The sequence below is a fragment of the Osmerus mordax genome, chromosome 6 (assembly GCF_038355195.1).
Source record: "Osmerus mordax isolate fOsmMor3 chromosome 6, fOsmMor3.pri, whole genome shotgun sequence".
In the NCBI taxonomy this organism is placed as follows: Eukaryota; Metazoa; Chordata; class Actinopteri; order Osmeriformes; family Osmeridae; genus Osmerus; species Osmerus mordax.
In genome coordinates, this window is record NC_090055.1 from 7,587,348 (window position 1) to 7,612,277 (window position 24,930).

At 52.7% G+C, this 24,930-nt stretch overlaps 1 protein-coding gene across 1 annotated transcript in view; it reads right to left on the reverse strand.

Annotated features, from left to right (window-relative positions):
• The window catches only part of LOC136943922 (intermembrane lipid transfer protein VPS13B-like), a 167,511-nt gene that overhangs the window by 68,810 nt on the left and 73,771 nt on the right, over window positions 1-24,930 (reverse strand). Inside the window, 6 exon segments of the mRNA XM_067237409.1 lie at window positions 823-1,026; window positions 16,810-16,921; window positions 17,230-17,635; window positions 18,635-18,776; window positions 21,667-21,781; window positions 23,287-23,458. Of these exon segments, the coding sequence (XP_067093510.1) occupies window positions 823-1,026; window positions 16,810-16,921; window positions 17,230-17,635; window positions 18,635-18,776; window positions 21,667-21,781; window positions 23,287-23,458 (1,151 nt within the window).

Below are 24,930 nucleotides of genomic sequence, written 5' to 3' on the forward strand. Positions count from 1 at the left end.
CAGGCCTCAGGGCTAGCTAATGTGAAGAGACACACACACAGACAGACGTACACAGAGTAAATGAGGCTAGACAGGTCTCAGTAATAACAAAGTGCTCTGGGTCCAGCAGTCTAGCAGGCAGTCTCCTGGCTCCGCTCCACACATAGGACCTGACCTTCAGTATGATGAAGATGTGTGTGTGTGTGTGTGTGTGAGAGTTTGACTCCCAGCCATGTTGACCCAGGCCCGGTCAGTCTCTATCAGCAGGGTGTTGATTCTGCTCCGTTCTGCATTCTTCTGCAGGGTCTATTTTTAGTTGACGGAGAACCGATCTGGAGCCCCTGCCTGAGATCCTGGGAGTTTTGGGTCCATTCCTCCTCGAAATAAGGACTTAGGCCAAACAGGCCGTTAAACTGCTGCTTGTTTTAGCTCCCGGCTCAATAAAAAAAATGACAGGGTTTGTAATTATGACTGTGTACGGAGAGGAAAGCAGCATGAGAGGAAGCTGACTAAATAAATAGTAGGGACGTCCCGCAAGAGCACTCAGATGATATGGAGCATGTATAGAGGGGTCACACACACACACACACACACACACACACACACACACACACACACACACACACACACACACACACACACACCCTCGTCGTGAGCACATACACACAGCACCTGACTCTGGCCATATAGATCCTTGGAGAGAGGGAGTGAGTAAGTAAGAGAGAGGGAGACAGAGAGAGAAAGAAAGAAAGAGAGGCAGAGAGAGAGAGAGGGGCAGGAGAGAGAGAGAGAGAGAGAGAGAGAGAGAGAGAGAGAGCAAGAGTGTGAGTAGCTTCCCCCCACCTGCTCGCCATGTTCCACTCCAGGGCGGGGTTCTGAGAGTTCCTCTCGCCCTCGGCCGGCACGCCCCCTTTAGAAGCATCCTTCTCGGGCTTCAGCTGCTCCCATTGGGCGGTGCCGATGTTGATGGCCTGCAGGTCCACCTGGTACTGCCGGTCCTCCACCTCAGAACCTGGGTCACGCAGGACGCCCAGGACCAGGGCCCGTCTGGGGAGAGGGAAGAGGGGATGAGGGGAGGGGTGGAGGAAAGGGGGATGAGGGGAGGGGATGGGCAGAGTTAACACACCACACCAGACACCTTTACACCAATCCAGACGCTGAACACTGCAAACCAGCAGGGGGCGTGGGGAAGGTTTTATGGACTAATACAGTAGGCTACATCCCCGTCCTGGTCAAAACGGGCATGACCAGAGATCCGTAACAAACGGCCCTCAGGTGAAAACGGCATGCCTTTTTAAAGGCTCTGATTTAGAGCTAGTTGTCATTAGGAGTAAACAGAGTTGAACTCACAGGGGGACAGCATAGAAGCCACAGTAGTTTCTCTCGCTCTCTCAGCTACTAAGTCTTCCATATACAAGCTGAACCACCGTGAGGTAGATTAAGGGACGTGTCAGAGACGGGCATATCTCTCTCTCTATCCCCATCTCTTGTTCTTTATCCCCCCCCCCCACCTTCTCTCTCCCTCTCTATCCCCCCACCTCTCCTACATTCGACCGAGCCAAGAATCCATGACCTCACCGCGTTTAGCCGCCGGCGACGCAAGGCTGATGAACTCGCGAGGCAAGGGGGGGGAAGGACTCGCAAGCCTCCATCTGCGTCCGACAATCAGGCCTCTCTCTCGCTCTCTCTCTCTCCCAGGCGTGGCGTGTTTGTTTGTGCTGGTGAACTGAAACGACAGCCCAGACGGCCCCGGTACGGGCTCAAAGCGGACGCAGATGTAGCAACAGCGCGCCTCGTGTTGTTTGTTTCTGCTACGTCAGTGGTGATTTCCATATGAGCTCGTTCCACCGTGTTCTGCGGGGCCCGGGCTCCCCAGACCCCGCCGCTGCCCGCCGCAGCACGACAGGCGGCAGCACGTACAACAGCAACAACAGCCCTCGGCTGGGAGACATTAGAGGTGTGGAACTGGAATTCCACCGTCTTTTGTTGACACGCAAACAACGGCAACCGTCGTCTAATCACGGCTCGGAGGCGTACGAGGGCCGAGGGAGGAAGGGACGGGGGAAAGAGTTTGAGAAATGGTGAGAGAGAGAGAGAGAGAGAGAGGGGCGTACTGTCGCTGCATGAGTGGGGCAAGGTTGGGAGACATGAACGACCGTCTGAGTTCAGTCATACTGTTGTTACTCCACCCCTCTGGCTGTCTAAGAGAGCCGATTGTTTCACATGAAACCAACCACCTCATCTGATATGATGTCTAAGCCATCTGCTAAAGCCTTATTTAGGAAAGACATGGTCCATGATTAACATATTATCTCGGAGGTTTGGCGTCCAAACCTCCGAGGTCATAGCCGCCGGCGTACGTGTAGATAAATACGATCGACATTTATCTTGTTCGGGCGGCCAGCGGACACGGCTTGATTTAATATCAGAAGACAGATTTCGTCCAATCTGAGGAAACCAACAAGCTTCATTTCTGACAAATGAGGAGGGGAGGAATCCAGGGGTCCCCCAGAGAGTGGTGTGTGTGTGTGTGTGTGTGGTTATAATTGGGTCCAGATTGTCTTGTTGTACATCAGTGGGGGGGGGGGGGGGGGTGACAGGTCTGCTGGTCCAGCAGGTTTGATTGGTCATGTGAAGACCACACCGCTGACACAAGAGGTGCAGGAAGAATGTCTTGATAAAGCACACACACACATGCTCATCCACTCGCGGACACACAGTTGCCCACCAAATCCACGTCTGAGGTGAGGACCTCGAGAGCTGCTCTACAGGTGGGAGATCTTCTGCTGCATTCTCAGACATCTGCCAGGAGGGAAATACTGACTGAAACATAACAAGCCATAAATGACACAAGCACTCAGCGGAGAGATGGAGAGAGAGAGAGAGAGAGAGAGAGAGAGAGAGAGAGAGAGAGAGAGAGAGAGAGAGAGAGAGAGAGAGAGAGAGAAGGAGAGAGAGAATGAGAGAGAAAGAGAGAGAGGGAAAGTTGAGACATGAGAAAGAAGGCCCGGCCCTTAGTTCAGCAGCCAAACCTTATTTTAATTGCAGGAAAAGACCACAAAAACATTATTTTTTACGACAAAATTCTGCTATTTATAAAAAAGGATCAAAAGCTCTGCTGTACGAAAGGTCTGTATCTTGGCGCAGCGGCTGTTATTTTACATTCTTTATGCTGACACAGTTTCAAGCCAATTTAGCTCTTCAGAAGCCACCGAACTGATTTAATTCAGACCTGAAATATGAAAGGCGGGGGGAACTGAGGGGTCCTCTCCAACTTTCAGGCATTTACGATACGACATTACGATCTCCCCCTCAGTTCAACCCCGTTTAAACCAGAGAAGAAGCCAAATGGTTTAAGTATGGACTGCATATGCAAAGAATGCGCCTGGAAAGCAGTGTTCATGTTAGCTTCATTGCGAAGACAAAAAAAACGTTGAAAATTCCTTTGGAAAGACAGACCATGGTGGGATTTACAGAGGGGCAATTAATACTGGGGAAGGCCAGCTTAGTGTTTAACATTCCTGGGTGAACGTAGCACCACGCATCCATCATAATTTGTGTTATTAAGAGGACGAGTGGAAGAACGGTTGGATACTTGACAGATACACACACACACACACACATACACACATACACACACAAACATACAGTAGAACATGTAGGAGGAGGGCTGGGTATTTGACAGGCCGCATGCTCTGGAGAGGGTGCCGAAATAGGCTTCATAGATTGCTCATGGGTGGCGAACATGCCACACACACACACACACACACACAAACAAACTAAATGTGGCATGCAGAACTCAGGTGAGTGACTACTGGAGCACAGACAACAGATAACCTTCTGATTCCACCCTGACGAGGAAGGAGAGAGAACAGACAGCAAGAGAGGGAGAGAGACAGAGAGGGAACGAGAGAGACAGAAAGAGATAGGACCAGGGGCTCGAGAGAATCCTGGGAGGCCTACATTTCCATTCTGAGGTTTAGAAGGTTAACCATGGTTCAAGATAATAAAACAAGCCACAATGGGATATGGAGAGGGAGAAGGGGAGAGAGAAAGAGAGAGAGAGAGAGAGAGAGAGAGAGAGAGAGAGAGAGAGAGAGAGAGAGAGAGGGGGGGGGGGGGGGGAGAAAGAGGTGTTGGTGGGAGGCTGGGGGGGGTGGGGGATGGTGGTTGGTGGGAAACAGGGCCGCATGGAAGGGCTCCTAAGGGGAGACTGGTGTACTATGTGGCCCCTGGCTTCTGCAGGCGTCCCCCCGCTCCTCACCCCCTCCTCCCCCCCGGGGGGGGCGGCAGGAAACAGAGGAGTAATACCAACCTCGCCGGCTTCTGGCTCTTGTCACTCTGAACCCACAGCCTGAACCCCCCCCCCCCCCCTGGCCCCCGGCCTTGTTTCTCTGGGAGCTCCGGCAATGTTCTGCGGCCTCTGTTCTCTAGAGATCACCACTACTGTGCGTTTGGAACCTCAAACTTGGCTATGTGATTTACTGTACAATGATACGAGATACGAGGCCATGGAGAGGGGCTGCACAACCATGATGTACTTTTAAACCATACGCAGTACTGCTAACAGGGCGTGTTCTTTTTTCTGGTGTCATGTCATTTACAGAAGGGTGGATATCATTCTGTTTAATCATCTCTCCTGGCCAAGCCTGAGTTTGGCTACAGCAGCTGCACTCTGGAGACATAACTCATTCAGCTCAGAACAGCCAGTGCCCAACTGGGGCCGATACATTTAATTTCTATGGATATAAATATCATTCAATCGAAGTAATGAATACTGTTCAATTCCAGTTTCAGTCACTGTGAAATATACGTGCGGTGATCCAGGCGTTTCTACGACCCTCATTAGCACCTAGCAGCTGATCCACCCTTCCAGGCTATTACCCTGGAGAGCCAGAGGAGGACCCAGCCCCAGACAGGCGGGCGTAGGCTGGCCTCAGCTCCCTGCTGGCTCCCCTGGGATAATAGGCCCAACTGGCCTCCCTCAGCCTCTACTGGCCTCATTCAACCTCTACTGGCCAGCCCCAGCGGCCTCTGTCAGCCTCTACTAGCCTCTCTCAGCCTCTACTAGCCTCTACTGGCCTACCCCACTGGCCACTCAGCCTCTACTGGCCTCCCCCACTGGCCTCGACCCCACCAGCCTCGCTCCGCTTCATCGCTGCCGAGCAGTTTCATACACAGTATGATTTGTGAAACTTGCAATTACTTAGCAAGTTAAGTGCCCCTCGCCCCCGCGGTGGTCCTTTCCAAACTCCTCAACTCTCTGGGACTTCTGAGTAGCAACTCTCCCTGAGATTTACGACCCCAGTCAAGTCCAATTGGATTTAATTTGCATCTGCAATTATAGCAATTAGGCCAGTGGATGAAAACACTACGCAGTCCCGGAGTGTGAAGGTGGAGCTGACGCCGCGGGGCTCGACGAGTCAGCAGAAATGAAGTTAGCGTAACCACGTCAACTGCCTTCGCAGCAGTGGTTAAGTGCGATGAGCCCTGATCTTCGTAAATCAGAAAATTGAAAATAGGAGATGAATCTGCTGTATCCTAGGACCTGACAGACCGAGACAATCTTCCTGCCTCCAGGGAAAACCTTGAACCAACGTCACTTCCCTTGTCCCAATGACATCCATCTCATACTACAGAAGTTAGCATCAGTTAGCGTGACCTCCATATTCTTAATCTATGAAAGCTAACATCCGTTAGCATTTATTCCCTATCCCCATACTATGCTAGCTATCATAAGTTAGCATGTACTCCTCGAACCCCTGACAGGAGCCTGTTATTCATTAAGCTGATGGGGGTTTAAAGACATCCATACCGGACTATTATCTGCTATTTACACAGGATCATAGCAGAGATGTCCATACGCAGACAGGGCTTAACTTCACAGAGATATCCTGCCCTCCTGAGGGGGGTTATAGATGGAGGAAGGGAAGTGAGGAGAGCTAAAGGAAGACTGCATGTGTTTACAGTGTAATCGTGTATACTGAAAAGTCAGTGTTTGCACTCTGATTTCAACATCGTAATTGCAGGAGCCATTTGTCTCCCATGAAGTTTACATGTCAGCAGGTTCCCGGTTATAAACATGGCGTCCTGGACATGGGAAGATCTGTAGACCCCAACATGTGGTCACCATCACATCGAGATATCTCTCTCTCTCCGGTATCACCGGTCTCACCTAGCTGCAAAAAATGATTCAAACATGCAACCCTGCCATATTGCAGATCAAGGTTTTGTTTGGACAGATAAAGGTGGGATGATCAACTCTAGATTCACGCCTTCACGTCTGATCCGAGATCGTGAGATGACAGCTTTGTTGTTGTCTCTGGTGTGGCCCACCTGAGAGCTCTATCTACAGTAGATGTTGTCTAGTTGGAAGCTACTAGTGTTGGACAGAATTAAACAAACGCATGTTGTGTTCATTCAGAAGGAGGCTTAGGTCTTGCTAGTTTTATTCCTGGCTGGCTGGTTTGAGGATACTTGATTTGGGGACTGTTTGGGGGGCCTGGCTAAACCCAGATGCGTCAGGTAGCAGTCAACAGAGCACATTCCTGTGTAAGAGGACAATAATTCACCTAGTAATGTACGAGCCAGGAGAGACTGGCTCCTATCACTACATCTGCTCTGGATCGACATAGAAATACGTCGGACCTTCTCACTCTGTGGACGTTTGAAGCTGCCACTGAGGATCACTCTGACGCTTGTAGGTGTGTGCGTGTGCGTGCGTGTGTGTGAAAGAAAGTGACAGACGGAGAGATAGAGAGCAAGAGACAGACAAGAGGAGGAGAGAGTGAGAACGCCTGTTCCCTGTCGAAAAAGAGAACAAATCACTTTGACCGCGCTCCACTTCCTCGTGATACAGACAGCATGACGAGTCCCTCCGAGACCAGTCCCTCTCTCTCTCTCTCTCTCTCTCTCTCGAGCACATCACAGCCCCCTGTCCATATCGACGCCCCAGCCCTGAAACCTGCCACAGCCTGTCTTTAACGGACCGTCCCGGCCAGTGGATCTGTTAAGGGATCTACTGCCTGATACTGAGGTGTGAAGAGAAGGACTTGTTGACTTCTTGACTTCCTGACGCCCTGATTGAATCCAGACTCCCCCCGTCCCCACCGAGCAAGCTCGGAATGATGTCATCCGACCGCCATTTTAATTTGACAGGGCTTATCTTTAATTAATCGCTAAACACATGCATGGAAGAGATTATTCATAACAAGCGCCGCCAGGAAACGAGGCTGGGAGAGGAGAGAGATCTGGCGTCCTCACACACACCAGACTGAAGTGGAGCAGGCACATACCTCAATGCTACTTAAAGTCTACTAACAGGGAACGAACCCTGCTTGGTGAGTCTGCTGTAGAGGACATGAAGAGGCAGGCGGTCCTGGTGGCAGAGCAAGGTCAAAGGCTGCGCGAGACCGAGCGGTGTGTTTGGTTCGCCTCGGAGTGAGCCATTTGAGGACACTTTTACTGGGTTTCTCTAGCCACGTTGCCTAAATCAAGCGCACCACAAGTATTTGACAGTAATTGAAAATAGCGTGTCAGCACACTTACTCAATGATGGATTTTGCGGTTGAAAAGATATGAAAGTGCAGTACAGTAGTTGCTCTGCTGTTGGTAGTAGTCTAATAAGACACGGTACAACGTTGTGTTCGGCACGAAATCTGCAAGTAACACATATCATCCCACCTTTCTCACCAAAGTCTCACTGAGATGAAAAATACATGTTTTTATTTCCTTGGATCGTTCAAAAGCTATGCTGACTTGCGCCAGTCTCTACATACCCTAAAGCCCAGCTTTCCCTGCTCTCCCCCCCCCCCCCCCCCCCCCCCCCATCCCGTTTATGATGTGAGCCTCCCATCAGTGTGATTACACAGCTCCTGACCCCCACACCCCCCCCCCCCACACACACACACACACACCCCCACCCTGAGGGCTGTGATGCCTGAGCAGTAGGGTGTTTTATGACCCTGTAAAATTAGGCCCGCTTTATGGATCCAGAATCATGAGCCACTACTGTTTTTTCCACTCCAAATTGATTAAGCGGTTCAGTATTTCCAATGTGGTTTGCATTATGCTGGAGGACCCCTCCCCCTTCCCCCTGTGTGTGTGTGTGTGTTCTGAAGATGCACTTTGTAGGTATTTTTGTTCCCCCCCCCCCGTCAGTCAGATGTGAAATCCCTGGCAGAATCGTTTGATGTTGATCATGAGATGTTTACATCAATTATTTAATTCTGACAAATGTTTAAATAAGTGGGATTACATATCAAGGATTTATCCTTGTTGGGATAAAGCATGGAATTTTTCCTAAACAAAGTCAGGAAAACGATCGCCATATTTGATTAGGTTGAACTGATGTTACCGGTCGAGGCAGACAAGCCACACAAACAAGGAGTCAGATGCCTGAAACAGAAGGTTCCCACCCCCCCACCCACAACAACAAAAAACATTTTCCCTTGACCTTAAACAACATTTTGTACTCATTCAAATTACCTCTTGATAAACACAAAAGGCAGAAGAAGAGAAAAGACATACAACTGCTTGGCGCTGGAAGCTTCCACATAATGGAATTAAAAACGCATGTCTCAATCAGTCGTTAGCGGGGCTGAGGCTTGTCTCCGGTGCTGAGGGAGAGGGGAGGGGGGTCAGGAGAGGTCTAACACAGTGGGGATACAACCACTTTCTCATGAGATAATGTCCTCATACATTTATGTCAGCCCGGAGAACTGTGTAAAGTCATGTGGAGAACCTGCAGCACAGATGCTTCCCACATCAGCTCATTCTTTCTCCGAGCGTCTTTGGAACAAGGGCAGAACTTGTGTGTACGTGTGTTAGTGGGTGTGCGAGAGGGGAGACAGGGAAGGGAGAGAGAGAGAGAGATGTAAGGTAGGAGTGGACATGAAAGGTGAGGCAAGATGGAGAGGTAAAGCTGCATTCAATCTGAGTCATCTGGTCCTTGTCAAACAGTATTACTGGCCTGACAGACAGACAGACACTGTTCTTCAAAGCTGGTTGGCACCACACGCACACTGATTCAATAAGCAGTGGGCACCAGACCTATTGTGAAACTTACTGTGCAACAGGCAAGAGACTATGGAGAGAGGGATGGACTGAGAGAGAATGAAGTAGAGCAGAGAGACGGAGGAGGAGGAAGTATCCCTTGAGGGCTCGGCCCTGCCAAACCTACCAACCACAGCTTGCGCCATGCAGCTCTGGAACCCCCCCCCGCACCCCCCCCCCACCCACCCACCCCCCCACAAAAAACTTCTCTCTCCCCCATGAACCCCGAAACAACAAATCCAAACAAAAGAGAAGTAAAGGCAGAGAAGAAGAAAAAAAGAAAGGAAGTCCGACAAAAAAGAAAGACCAAACCAAGAGAAAGGAACCAATGGTTGGGATATCAGCGGCCCACAGAGAGAGGCTCTATATAAAGCCTGCGTGTGTGTGTCGAGTGTGAGCTGGTGGGTCTTGATCCTATTAGAACGCACCGGGGAGACGAGAGACAGGCCGCAACTACAGGACCCACTCAGGGCTGGAGACGACCCCCTGCACAAGCCCTGGAAACACGGAATATAAAACAGGGGGCGGTTAGGAGAGGGAGGGAGGGGGGGGGGGAGGACGGGACGGGTGCTTCTGTTGAACAGAGAAGCTGTTCAGTAAACACGGCAGGTGAAAAGCATTAGGGGGGGGGGGGGGGGAGATCAGACATCAAACGAAGCTGCGCCCTGCTTCCTTCCTCCCGCACTCTGGTGGCAGGAAATGCTCGACAACATCCTGTGAGCTGACCAGTCCCGGGTGGAAAGGAGGGAGGGTGTGTGTGTGTGTGTGGGGGGGGGGGGGGGGTACAGGAGGAGAGGGGGGGTAGACAAGATTCCAAGAGATTTGAAGGAGGAGGAATACGAGGCCAGAACCCAGAGTCTTCTCAGGCAACGTCCGTACTGAGCCTGACTATATTCTACAGATCTGTCTCGGAGTTACACAAACACACACGTGCACACACAAACACACACACACACGCACACTGTCAGGGTCTTGGCTCGCCCACATGTGCCTCTCAGCTGGGCCTCCATCAAACCAGCCAGCCTCTCTTTGAACACAAACTAAGTGGCTTTAAAAAGGCAATAATATCAATCCATTAACCAGCCTAATCTGAGCACCATTCCAGAAACAACCGTCCTCGACAAAAAAATCTTCAAATGATTTTCACTTGTTAGAATGGAAAACCAGAGAGGGAAGGATGCCGCTTTGAACATTCGTCATAATAGAGGCAAGTCCTGCCAGCACTTGGACCTTATTTCACTAAACATATCGAGCACAGCATATTTGTTCAAGTTCATAATTTTTGGTCCTGTTAAATGTGCGTAACTATGCAGCTGTGTGTGTGTGTGTGTCGTGATTTGAGAGCTGGGTGGGGTTGAGAAGCAAGGTTGGCGGTCCGAAGGAGAGGAGAGGAAAGAGGAGAGGAAGAGGAGGAGAGGAAAGAGGACCACCAGAGATGAGCTGCCTGTCAAGTGCCTCACCCAGGCCTCACATCTCTCTCTCTGGGTCTGTCAAACCCAGGCCTCACATCTCTCTCTCTGGGTCTCCCTCCCTCTTGAACCCCAACCTGGAACACGACGAACCTCAACAAGTACCTGCAATGCACCATGCCACCGTAAAGTACCGCAAACATAACACCCTGCCTTGAAATACCTCAAACGCAACCCACTTACCTACAGTACGATCCACTGCACTGACGTCAAGTAACTGCACTATTTAGGAGGAGGAGGAGAAGGATGAGATGTCGGGGCAAGAGGAGCAGGAACCGTGGGAAGCGGAGGAGGACGGGAAGGGATGTTTCATGGAGGTGTCGGACGAGGAGGACGAGGAGAGGAGAGAGAGAGAGGAGGCTGCGCAGGGCCGTTCTTGAGCCCGTGCTTGTTTCATGTCAGCGGGGGCACCCTGGGGTTGTAATGGGCCTCTTATTAGACACACATTAAGCCATTATCCCTGTGCGCTGGCTCAGCCACAGCCTGCTTGTGGCTTCACACATGCACTTCAGAAGGCATCTGGACATTCCTTCCTGGGGTTGCTAGGGCTGCCTCTCTCTCTCTCTCCACCCTGGCCTGCTGGCCCTGCGTCAGACCTGGGGCAGATACCCCAACACTGCCAAATACTTGGGGTGCGTTTGATTTAGGCTGATTTTGTTTTCTTAAGACAAAGGAAGCGATGGAAGAGTCCCAAATGAGCTGAATGTGATGTGAAGCAACCACACAGAGCATGCACTGCTGTACTGCAGGAAGCAGCGCTAAAAACACAGTCGATCTGGGCTTAGTTTAGCTTCAGTACAATGCTACTCTATTTGATTAAAATCAAACTGAACCCTTTTTGATTGAATAACTCAGTCCATCTGTGGGGAGCACACAGATCCTCAGACAACGTCTGGGACATCACAAGAGCCGGTTTCACTGCTCGTGGGACAAAAGAGACAGTTGTCACGTGAACAACTGTCATTCTTCCCTACCCCCCCCCCCCCAACTCTCCTTCCCCCGCCCCTTTCTCTCCCCCCCCCCTCCCCCTCCCCCCTGCCAGTCTTTCCAAACCTGCCATCGTGACACATGGATCACGTTAAGCTGTTTCCACATAAATCCGACGGAAAGTAACTGGATCTGGTGGAGACACATTCTCTATCGGTGTTGCCGCATTCCTGCGTGTGTGTATCCTCGACACGGGCTGGGCCTGCTGAGGTCCAGATCTGTCAGGGTGGGTCGGGGGGCAGGGGGGGAAGGGGTCGGGGGCAGGAGGGGGGGGGCGGGGGGGGGGGGCAGGACAGTGGAGTCACTCCACACACACAGGATGCTCACATGTCAACATGTCATGAGCAGCGAGAACAGGAACATAGTGTGACTGAACGCAGCTGGGATGGGTGGAAAACACACTCGCATGCACGCGCACACACACACACACACACGCACACACACTGATGAGTAACACCAGTAGACTTTTTGCATTGTAGTGCTGTGTAGCAGGGAGTAGAGTGTGTAAGTGTGTGTGTGTGTGTATTCTTAGCATCCAACATCCTGGTTCCTGCCACAGGATGAGCCGCCGTTTGGCAGCACTGGCGGAATCACACACACACACACACACACACACACACACACACACACACACGCACGCACACACACAGGCTGCCGCCCTGGACCAGAACCTTTACGAGTGCAGGACAGCTGAAAGGTGACCCCTGTCCCAACCCGGCCCGTGCTGACTGACAGCCGGGCAGATCCTCCAAGGACAGAACCAGGAAGACCCCGGCCCGGGACCCAGGTCCTGCCCTCAGCCCTCGCAGGACAGGATCCACAGCAGGGGGCTCTGCTGCCTGTCACACTGCTGCACGCTGCTATGGTGCTCAACTTAAACCCCCAGCTTTCCCTCACAGAGAGAGAGAGATAAAGAGGAAGAGAGCTGACGGCGAGAAAAGGGGAGCGAAAACGACGGTTTACTTATTTCATTTCTCTGCGGTCCTCATAGCTCTCTCCCCTCACTACAACCATGCTATGGGGAGGAAGGGAGGGGGGGGAGGACATATAGACAAAATGGCCCCATAAGTGCACAGTAAAGACGGGCTGCTTTAGCCCCCTAATCCCACTAAGGCTGGAAGTGGCGTCTGAGGAGTACAAGTGTTGCGGTGCAGCTTCTCACAGGGCTGCGAGGCGGAGGACAACTTCACAGCAACCACAGACATGTGAGGAATGAACCACAGGCTGTACACAGAAGTCAGCAGATCCCACAACACAGAGGCAGCATGGCTGGCCTGCTCGCTCACACACACACACACACACACACACACACACACACACACACACACACACACACACACACACACGGACACACACACGGACACACACACACACACGCGTGCGCGCGCATATACAGTAGGCCTATAGAAGCACACATGGACCGACACGCACAGCACACAATCATAATTCCCAGCTCCATCAATCTACGGTACCTTCCACCTTCTACCTTCCTGCCTCGATCCATCTAACCTCCAGCCCTCAGCCCTTCTAGAAACCCCTCCACCTCACGTCATCCAGCCCAAAACAAGCACCCCCCCCCCCCCCCCCGCCTTCTCCCCATTAATGACATTGGATGTGACAGCTTCTCATGTTCTCCTGGACAGGCTTCACGTCATTTGATAGGGCAGCTGGTGTCATTAGGGACGTGGACAAACATGGATCTGAGGAACATTTCCCACAGAAAGAATGACAAATATCGCTTCAACAAAAGGAAAAGGAGCGATGAGAGAGAGAGAATAATGGTCCGGGGGGCTGCAGCAGGGGCCCTGGGGGTCTGTTCAAACCTCCCGTTCACATTAGGACACGCTGTCTGGGCCTGCCTGAACACCACAACTGATCCCAGCTTATTTCAAATATCATCCGTCGGGTTGCGCGCAAAACCCCCTTGGACTCCAGACATAAATTCCGGGGAGGAACTTTAATAAAAAAGGATGTTTGATTTACTCGGCCGAACGGCGGTTCCATTTTTTAAAACAATTTGAGATTGCATTAATCCTGCGCGTCGGTCGGCCTGACGTGAAATATCTCCTTCTGGTGACCAGATCCAGGTGGTTCATTTGCTGACTGACAAAACAATGTTTGTTCTGGCTGACCCTCCCTTTCATGGTTATTTTCTCTCTCACTCTCTCTCTCTTTCTCTCTCTCTCTCTATTAATGCCTGAAGGGGGAGGGGGGGGGGGGGGAACAAGGTGATTTAAAGGGGCTGTAAGATAATAATTTCTCTCTATGACCACACTTTCTTTCTCTCTCCATCCGTTTGTCCGACTGTCCGTGTGATGTCACACGTGTCTGTGATGTCACACGGTGGCCTGCCCTCAGTGACAAGCTTGCTCTCCCTAGCTCGTCCAACAAGTGGGCCCTATTAGCCCCTTCTGCTCCACTAACAACTGGATTTCAATTAAGTGTTCCATGAGCAAGATCGAACTGGAAAAATAGTGGGAGGAGAGAGGGAGAAAGAGAGAGAGCAAGAGAGAGCGAGAGCAACATAGAGCGAGAGAGTGAGCGAGAAGGGGTGGGAGGACCAAGAAAAAGAAAGAAAGAAAGAAAGAGTGAGAGATCTGTGAGATTTTACAGAAAGCCCTAACCACAAGAAAGTCCGGCTGAAGGCATGCTGGACATTCCCGTGACTGCGCTCATGTACTTGGAAAAATCCCTCTTTTTCAAGTCAGGAAAATGATTTCAGCTGTGTAAATTGACAGCGGCCTTGTAGGCAGAGAGAGAGAGAGAGAGAGAGAAAGAGAGATGGGGAGGGAGGGGTGAGAGAAAAAGGGAAAAGAGAAAGAGAGCGAGATACTGAGCGAGGTGGAGGAGAGAGAGAGAGAGAGAGAGAGAGAGAGAGTGAGAGAGAGAGAGAGAGAGAGAGGAGAGGGAGATGAAGCCCTGCTCCACACTCCAGCTCAGCAGGTCAGGAGGGAAGTCGTTCCCAGGCTGGGAACTAATGTATATTAATGTACAACACATATCAATGTTTATTCATGTATATGTCACACGACAGAATCAAATTAACCTGTCAATGGCTTCCAAGTTAATCTAGAGCCTGTTTATAGAACCTTTGGAGTTGAGTACACTTATTTGTCACCTACTGTAAACCCAGTCCCATACTGAAGACCTGGCTGGACCTGCTGTACGACACGGGGGGAAGAAACAACAGTGGCAGTTGGCTACCGGCACTGAAAATATCTCAATCTCTTTCTCTCCCCCCCTTTCTCCCTCCCTCGCTCCCTCCCTCTCTCTTTCTCTGTCTCTCTCCCCCCTCCCTCTCTCTCCCCCCTCTTTCCCCCTCTCTCTCCCCGCCTTTCTCCCTCTCTCCCCCCCCTCCCTCTCTCTCTCCCCCTTTTCTCCTTCTCTCCCCCTCCCTCTCTCTCTCTCGCTGTGCTGGCAGAGCCACAGGAAGTGCTCAGCGGTGAGGTCACGACCACCCGTCTGATTACAGAGCGTCACAGGGACACCCAGGTTGGTGACACGACGTGGGTGTCCCCGTCGTCCGACCCAGAGGAGCCCTGGATGGGAGGCTGCGCCAGCCGCCTCTCTCACTGCTGTAAATCACCGGGGGGGGGGGGGGGGAGGAGGGAGGTGACGTTCCGGTAGCTCCCTGCAGTGGGAGGCACAGTAGTTCCAGTGCCGGTGGTTCTTCAGAGAGGAGCATTATGGACCACAGAGTCCTGTAATAAGCACGGCGGCTTCCCTGTGCCGGGTTTCGGGGGGGTCTGGGTGAGACAGGAACCGGAAGGGTCTCCTCTGTGCACCACGCATCACCATCCATCACCTCCCGAGCGCTGACACCACTGCTACATGGGAGACATGGGGGCTGGTCTCATCTCACTGGCTTTGAGGAACTACTTGGAAAGGGCACTCGCACAAATGTAAACACAAACACGAACCCTACTGGAGTCAGAGCTGTAATTACTGGAAGGAGGAGACAGTTTGGGGTAATCCCCTCTTCTCTCTCCTTGTCCTCTCCCGCTCTCCTCCTCCCCCCCTCTCTATGTTGCCATTTATTTCTATCTCTCCCTCCCTCCCTGCTCCCTCCTGTTTCTCCCTGCTCGCCCCAATCTCCATCACCCTGGCCCTAACTCGAACTGAAAGCCGCAATGAAGGCTGGAGTGGACCCTCTTTTCTTCCTCTCCCTCTCCCTTTTCCTTCGTTCTCTTTTTCTCCTCCTCTCGTCCACGTTCCCCTCCCTCCGGTTCCACTGTCAGTTTCCATCTCTCGGCAGCTGCACTCGGCATTACCCTCCCCTTTTATCTGCTGGGCTCCATGTGCCTGCCAGCTCCCTCCGCCTGGCTCGCCCTGGCTCTGCTCACCAGGCAGCTATGACACAATCCAGACGCACCCAGACCTCCCCTCTCTCCCTCTCTCTCTCTCCCCCCCCCTCTCCCCCCCTCTCTCCCCCTCTCTCTCTCCCCCCCCCTCTCCCCCCCTCTCTCCCCCTCTCTCTCTCTCTCCCCCCCCCCCTCTCCCCCCCTCTCTCCCCCTCTCCCTCTCCCTCTCCCTTTCTCTCTCTCTCCCTCCCTCTCCCTCTCTCTCTCCCTCTCCCCTCTCCCTATCTCCCTCCCGGTACGTGTTGTGAGGGGTGGATGCCGCCCTCAGAAGTCGCGAGGCTCGGAGCTGGCAGCTTTGATCCACATGGCACTAGGGCCTTGCATCAACAGTCTTGTGTTTCACACCGACGAGCCCCGAGTGTCAGTCACACACGCTCACACGCACTCCCTCTCACACATGCAGCTACGTCATCGCCTCGCCTGACCACACTGGGGCGCTCTAACCGCACTGTGACCCCCTGGAGGGCAACCCCCCCCCCCCCCCCACACACACACACACACACATCTCTCACTCACCCGCCCGCCTCTGCTCGTCCTCCCCCCTCTCCCCCATCTGACTCGTATTCTGGTTCTCCAGGAGAGCTCTCCTCCTGGGCCCGTCTTTATGGAGTGTGGCAGGACGTATGAGACCAGACTCATTTTGAATGACACTTTTCAATGGATTGTGGTAAACTAGAGGTCTAGGGGAGCTAAAAATAGCTGTGCGTGTGTGTGTAACAACACGGGGAAGGTAGTGTGACAGATGGAGACGAGAGACCAGGAGGACAGGAGAGAAAACAGGAGGAGTCGAGAGGAGGAGATGAGGAGTCGAGAGGAGGAGATGAGAGAAGGAGTCGAGAGGAGGAGATGAGGAGTCGAGAGGAGGAGATGACAGAAGGAGTCGGGAGGAGGAGATGAGGAGTCGAGAGGAGGAGATGAGAGAAGGAGTCGAGAGGAGGAGATGAAAAGAGAGGACTTACTGGTAGATGTCCTTGCGTAGGACACTGCGTGTCAGGGGGTTGTCAGCCTGGGGGGCCACACTGACAGAGCCCACCTTGAGCACCAGGGTGTCTTCTGTCCTCTGGGAGGGCTCTGGAGACACACACACACACTCCATATTAGACCCCGAGAGAGAAAGAGGGGACCACAAACATGAGAACATGGTCCATTACTCAAGTCCCCAGTCAGACACAACAAGCCCTCCCAATGTGGTTCGAACACAATAGACAGTCCCGTAGGACGGAGCAGGGCTGTGGCACGCCCAGACCTCAGCTATGCTCTTCCTGAGAGCTCTAGCAGACACTGACATCTGCAGAGCTTCTGCTGGGTCTTTTGAGGAGATGGTCGCAAGTCGCTTGCTCAACTCTGTTGTGGTTGTGCGCGGGTGTGTGCGTGTGTACCTGGGCCAGCATGTTGGTCCTGGTTGCTGGGGCAGAAAACTCGGATGACGCTGGTGTTGATGTAGATGAGCGGGAGGCAACGGGACGTCAGCGTGTGGCTCCTCATTGGCTGGCCCGACGACTTGCCCCGGTCGCGGTATCGCCGCGGCAACGTGGCGTGGAACAGGCCGGCTACGGTGGCCAGCAGCGGACAGGAGAGGACCACGTCGAAGGGCTGAGCCGTCAGCAGGATCTCACGCAGGTAGTGTGGCGAGGCGTCGGCGAGCCCCTCCACCCCGCCCCCGCCGCGCGAGCTGATTGGCCGCGTGGTGAGCTTGTGGCGGACGTTCTTGGTGACAGCCTGGGTGTAGGTGATCGACAGGAAGCCGTGCTGCTGGTGGGAAACTTCGAGAACCTTGGCGGCAGTCTGACAGGGGAGATAAGAGAACTGTGACATCACTAGAAACAGGCTGACATCAGCCTCAGACTGGAGAGATGTTACTGTGACTCTGGAGACTCAACTAGTTCCTAACAGAACGTCACAACATTAATTTACTTGCCTGGCAACAACAAAACATCCAGGAAGTAGTGGACAAAATCTGGTTAGGAACTATAAATCCTCCATGAAGCACTGTGACATACGTCACCCAATGAGAACGGATGCCTTTTAACTCTCTGTGAGGCTAACATAATTAGCAAGCTAGCCAAGCTGAAGCTAACAGCTAAGCAGAAACCTGCAGCCAGATAGCTAGCAATAGCACTCAGTCTATTCCTGTTCTATTCCCTCACTGAGACTATAGGTCTTACGGCTAAAAGGCCTGCCATGAAACCTGATTGTCTTACAATAACAGTCAGGGAATTAAATACAGCATTAAGCTATCACATTCTACCAGGAGTGGATCTAAATCTTATATCAGATTAATCACGCACCCCCAGATCTCCTGCACAATCTCATCACTGATTGTCAGATGCAATTACTGCGAACAATTTATTCAAATTGCAGTTAAGCTGAGAAAATAAACTCAAATGAGCGGCGTGATTAAAAGATATTTCTAGGACAGAAAAGCGAGTCAACCTTTTTAATCAATCACACACCGGCAGATTAGCTCTGCAAGAGCATCCAGAATCTCTGTGTGGAGGGAACACCAACTGCCATTTCATACAGTTATATAATAATAATAATACTGTGTCATATTTGCCCTTTAATGTTTTGGACTTGAATATTGGACTGTATCTTTACTTGAATAATAACAGTATTTAATAACACAAATTAGTGTCAGATTATGGTCCATTGAGAAGTCTGGGCAGGCTTTGTCTGGTCCCAGTGGTGTCAGATCAGGGAGGTTGTGGGTTGGGTTCCCATGTCAGAGCCTATGGATGCTTGGCAGAGTGGACTAGGACAGGAAGCCAGAGACCAGGTTCTTACAGGGGGGAAGAAGGCAGGGAAGTGGCTGAAAGAGTCCTGCTTGCTGACTGGAGGGAACAGCACGGTGCGTCTGTTCAGCTTGTCTGTACAAGAGAGGACCACGCCCCCACAGGGCCCCGCCCTGAGCACCCCCTCCTCTGGGCTAGAGCAGGAGAAACCCCCCGAGGAGCGAGAGACAGAGAAACAGAAAGAGAGAGAGAGAAAGGTTGGGGGAGGGGGAATGAACAAAAAGGCGAAAACTTAATAAGCTAGGAAACGGAGGAATAACTGATGATTTGTAAACCCAAATGAGGAGAGACTAATCAACACTGAAACCCAACCGGAAAGGGGTTGTCGATCTAGAAGCTTCTGGATGGTCTGATGCTGCTGACCTTCAGGCCAAGGGCTGCAGGAGGAGGACTCTCCTTCCATGGAGAACCTGCTCTTACCTTCTCTGGGACTCAACATGGGACAACAGTCCAGGAGCCTTAACCTAGGCCTGGTACTGAACATCAGTGGCCTCAGGGTGTTTTTTTTTGTGTGTGTGCGAGCCCTCCTCAGCAGTAGGTGACAGCATGAGAGCATCCTGGGAGCGCTGTGTCATGATGTTATCCCCCAGGGACAGGCCTAGGGTGGGACATGGCACAAGCTCCACCCCCCCACCCACAGAGAAAATCCCCCTGACACCTGATTTTTTACTCAACTACCCGTTAGCCAATCAGAGGCTCTGGAGAAATGAGGGAGAGACAGAGCCATGGTGACAACCAATAATTGTTGAATCATCATTACTCTGTCAACAGGTTGGCCGACTATCATCGATGTTCAAACATGTCTGTCAAGAGCTCAAAAATCAATCTCTCCTTTCCGTGGTAAACCATGTTCAGATACAACAGCCCATAGGACATGCACATTTCAAAAGTTTTTTTTTTTTTTGTAGGGGGGCTTACTGGTTCCACAAGCTAGAAGTGCGTACCACATAAGTTGAGGCCGTACATCACGGGCCCGTGTTTGACTCTGGGCCATTTCCTGTCACTCCACACTTTATCCCAATAAAGCAGAAATTCCCCCCAAAAATTCAAATCAGTTGTTCCCAAACAGCTTGTGAGCGTCATGGCTGTTGTATCTGTCCCTGGACCACTGTGGAGGTCTGGCTTCAGGTGTCTGTCTCCCCCACACCTCCACGGGGAGGTGAGATGCGAGGCCCTCTAGGTGAGGCGGAGGCACCGACTGGAGGGCAGAGAGAAGCCGAGTGCCGTGATAGGTCGCTCTAAGCGGTGACCTCACCACTGCGTTCTCCTTGCTGAGCAGCAGAGGTCCCTCATAGTGGGCTGAGTGCCAGGCCTCGCCAGCCCTGCTGGGACACACAACGCCACACTCAGACCCGTGTGTGTGTGTGTGTCTGTGTGTGTGTGTCCGTGTGTTAGTGCATGTCTGATTGTGTGCACGTGTGTGTGTGTTATTATATATAGGGTTTTTACTGGTTTGATGGAAAACACTTGGTTGAGGACAGTGTCATGTCTGGAAGAAAATCTATATACCAACTGCACACTCACTTTACTCCTTTCACAGCAGCGAATGTGTGTGTGTGTGTGTGACTCAGTGTCTGAATGCAACCTGGTTACACACAACAACAAACAAGGATGATGTCACACAGTGCACGTGTTACCATAGCGGCACCTGTGGATGAGAGAGCAGAAGAACTGAGGTCTTCATGTGGAGACCTTCAGAATAGAGGTGATGTCAGCAACCTCAAACCCCCTGGGTGGGTGTGTGGGGGGGTGTGTGTGTCTGTGCGGGTGTGTGTGTGTCTGTGCGGGTGTGTGTGGGGGTGTGTGTAACCTACGCAGACCCAGCACATTCAAAGCACATCTTGTTGCAGGGTGCCTAAGAATGTGTTGGGCAAATGGAAGACATTCTGAGTCTCCCATCTCAGCACGTCTCTCACCAGGAGGCCAAGAGTTCAGTGTTGGTGTGTGTGTGTGTGTGTGTAAGAGAAAGGGGGGGGGGGGGGTCTCTGTAATCTCTCTCCTCAGTGGAACACATCCTGACTGATACATTTAGACCTCCCAAAACACATACACACACACACACACACATTTGCCGAGCAGCTGGAAGACATCAGCTTCAATCTGTGAGAGCTGCTCCTTGGAGCAGATGAGGGTGAACTGTCACTGTCAGCCCTCGTCTATCTCGGTCTCTCTATCCACCTCTCTCTCTCTCTCTCTCTCTCTAACCTCAGCCCGCCCGCCCTCGCACACACACACACCTTCTCCCCTCCTACTGCTCCACTTACAATCAAGGCTGTCATTATTCATTGACCTCCTGTACTGTGTTCCCAGCCCTACTACACTGGGAGCCGTGAACGAGGCTGCTGTGTGGGCTGGCTGGCAGGCTGGCTGGAGGGCTGGTTTGATGGAGGGCTGGCTGGCTGGTTTGATGGAGGGCTGGCTGAAGGGCTGGCTGAAGGGCTGGCTGTTGTTGTGTTGGGCCGGTTTGGCATCCGAAAGGTTCAGATGGGCTCCGATCCCAAACGATCTTCTCCCTCTCTCTGGTCTCTTTATATCTCCCTCTCCCACTCTCTGAGTACTCACCTCTGTTAGCAGAGCCTGGCCCGGCAGTTCTGCAGTCATTTGGCTTGTCAGAGCAGAGGTCCATTATCCCGTTAAGAATGTCTGCTAAGTGTTCTCTCTCTACCGCAGAGCGGGCCTCGGATCCGAACCAGCAGAACCGGCACGTCCACGGCTGGCCCTCTAACAGCTGGCCTGGGACAGAGGGGGCCTGGACTGGGTCTTGACCTCACACTTGGAGTGGGTTCTGGTTCAGTGGTTTTCCACTGCATGAGGACCAGGTTGACGCCACAGAGATCCTGACCTTCCCCTGCTAGATGAGTCAGAGGCGTGCAGACCCGTGTGTGTGTGTGTGTGTATGTGTGTGTGTGGCCCTAGTGACAACAGCTGGCTGTGGGATGATGACATGAGGCGATAATCTGAGAAAGCGCCACAAACACGCCGCCAGGGAATCGGGGTGCGTGTGTGTGTGCGTGCGTGTTCTACCTGCTCTTGTAGTGGTCGATGTTGAAACTCCCCACTTTGCACTTGATCTTGGTGTAGACATCTTGCACGTCCACTGAGGCGCTCAGGTCTTCCAGCTCGCTGACCACACAGATCTCTGTGAGACACACACACATGCGTGAGGACAGACGTGAGTGCCATGACTAACCTCATCCAGACCCTGCTATTGGGCCGCAGCCCGTCGCACCGGGCCGGGCCGCGGCCCTGACACGGAGAAGGGCTCGACTGGTGGCATGTTTTCAAACACTGTAACTACAATGCCCGGTTGCCAAGCGCTTTGGGGGCTGGACTGCAAAGCTCGCTGAGTGCCGGTTGTACGTGCGTGTGCATGTGTGTGTGTGTGTGCAGTGTAGATCTTGGGACTGTGTAAAGACATAGTAAATCACGGTGTTATTTGTGATGTTTTTCTAATGAGCCACATCACACATCCCCCCCACACCGCATAAACTCATAGAACGGGACGTGTGTGTGTGTGTGGGGGGGGGGGGGGGGGGGGGGGGGGGGGGGGGGGGGGCTTATGGCTGGTCCGTGGAGTCATTTGCCAATTGACACACTCCTGAAGTTATGTCTCTGATCTACCGACACATAACATTCTCCGTAGAAACAACACACGCACGCACGCACGCACACACACAATCCATGGTAACAACCACCTCTAGATACAGAGTCTGGTTTCCATTCGGTGCCCGAGGACAATCCCGTTTCCTGAACACTCCATGAACACATGACCTCACTGCACTGCAGGGCTCCGGCGGCTCTCTGAGGGGAGCGTGTTTACAATATGAGATACGCCAGAGTGACAGAGAGGGTTGGCTCCAATAGGGAACAATCCCGAAGCGTTGCCCGGGTGATGGTCCCATCGTCATTGACACAGGATCAGCGCAGGGTGCACCTCACCACTCACATGGCTGATATTAAGACTAGATCCAGTCTAATGCCTCTTTAGGAAGTTTTTAAGCCCTGGCTTCTCTGTGAGGTCCTAACCAGGGTCCCGCCGCAAAGCACTTAAGCCGCGCGATCTGGTGGGCAGATGCGGGATATTAAGGGGACCAATTAAAGGTAAATCGAGCTTTTCATCGCCACGGTAAATCTGTGAACGGAGGAGGAGGAGGCGGCAGTTCTCTGAGATTCATCACCCTTTTATTTATTTGTCTTCTTCACTCTCCTTCGCGCTCGCTCTCTCTCTCTGCTTCTTGCTCTGGTTCTCCCTGGCGCCCTCTCCCCCTCTCTCTCTCTCTCTCTCTCCCTCTCTCTCCATAGTAGTAAAACTAGAGGTGATATATGAATCCAGACTCCCCTCATCTACAGGCAGCAGCAATAATAAACCAATGAAGATCATTTATACTCAGCATTAGAGGAGCAGGAGAGCTCTAATAAAGAGCAGTACCTGTAACAGGATCTGCTGATACAGTACATAATGAACTACACTGGACCAAAGTGGGCCCTTCACTTATGATTGTAACTGATTTTACACGTGTTTGTGTAATATCTGGTTTTGCACCCAAGTAACGTCATACAATGTACTTTCGACAACCCAACCCATGCTAGCGTGTCCGTGTCCGTGTAAAGGGTCCGGGGGGGGGGGGGGGGGCGGAGGCGTACCTGTGTTCTTGGAGGCGGGGTCCGGGGCGAACAGCTTGGCCGTGACTTTGGGGAGCATCCACTGCATCCACAGGCTGAGCCTGCCGCTGGTGCCTCCGATGCAGCTGGTCTTCTGCTCCAGAGTCACCGTGTCTGGGAAGGCGCAGTCCTCGCCCGCCGGCACCGAGTCCCCCTGGGAGACACACACGCACACACGAGGGGCTAGTCAGGCTTATGGAGCTGGACACCACACGGCAGGTAAACACAGGCCAGAAGGAAGCAACACCAGGAGTACGTCACCAAACTGGAAGAAGACAGGGACCAGGACCGTCTGCCTTGAGTGGCTGTGTGTGTGTTGTGTGTGTGTGTTGTGCAGCCATAACAAAGCATCTAAAGGCCATAGTATTCTGATGACATCAGGGTCTGGTTAGTCGTGCAGAGAAGGGCCATAGTGTGTGTGTGTGTGTGTGTGAGAGACAGAGAGAAGGAAGGGCCCTCTAGCACCCAGATGGTGTGGACTTTCATAGACGAGCCAGGACATACATCTTTCAGCCTGGGAAGAGGAGAGATGGGGGGGGGGAGAGAAAGAGGAGGAAGGGGCCGGGGGAGCAGGGGGGGTCCTCTGTTAGCTCTTAGCTTATTACTGGGTTTGGCAGAACTTTGAAGATGACAACATTGGGGACACTTTTCTTTCTCTCTCCTCCTCTCCTTCCCTCACACCACACCACCCTTCCCCTCTCCTTCCCTCCTCCTCCTCCTCCTCTCCTCTCCTTCCCTCACACCACACCACCCCTCCCCTCTCCTTCCCTCCTCCTCTTCTCTTCCACGCGAGTTGACCTGCGGCTGACAAGCATGGCGGCGGTGTCGGGGTTATCAACCTTCTCCATTAACCCCTCCTCCTCTCCTTCACTGATTACAGGCCCCAAACAGCAAACAGATGAGGGAGGTATGTCGCCCTCAGATGGGAGTGGGGGGGTGGGGGGCGGGGGGGGGGTTAGTGGGGTTCGAGGCTAATTTGCAAATTGAACCCAATGTCGAATTTGAGGGTGGCTGACTGCAGATCTCAACAACAACGGACGACAACAATATAAACAAATTAGGGAGTGTGCCGACGCTAAAACAGATCCACATGATATGAGGATCTGTGGGCAGGCTGATGGGAAGCATGTGGGTGTGGGGAGGAGGCCGGGGCCTGGGGAGGAGAGAGCCGTGGCCTCCCTGGCTGAGCTGCACGGCTCTGCCGCCTTCGGGACATCACTGGGGAGGGGGGAGGAGCAGGAGAGCGCCTAGGTGTCGGCGTGGCTCCTCCTCTACGCGTCACCGGGCCAGGCCTCTCCTACCTGCCTACGCACCCGTATCCCGCCCGCCTCCCTCCCTCCCTCCACCCTCTCCTGCCCCTCCTGCTCCCAAGGTGAGGCCTTGAGCACCAGATGTGTAAGCCGTGCTCGGGAACGGGGACTGTGGGTGGTGGTGAGGGGGGGCGGGGGTTATGGGAGCGGGGTTCTGCCACGTTCCTGGGCTGCCACGGCAGATTGCGGCCCCCGGCTCGGATACTTTCCCACACCTCGCCACGCCAAGCCCTGGAGTACACAGTGGAATTCCAGCTCCGCGGCCGCTGTAAACCCTGAGAGACGATGAGTTTATTTTCTCTGCCGAGTTTGTCTT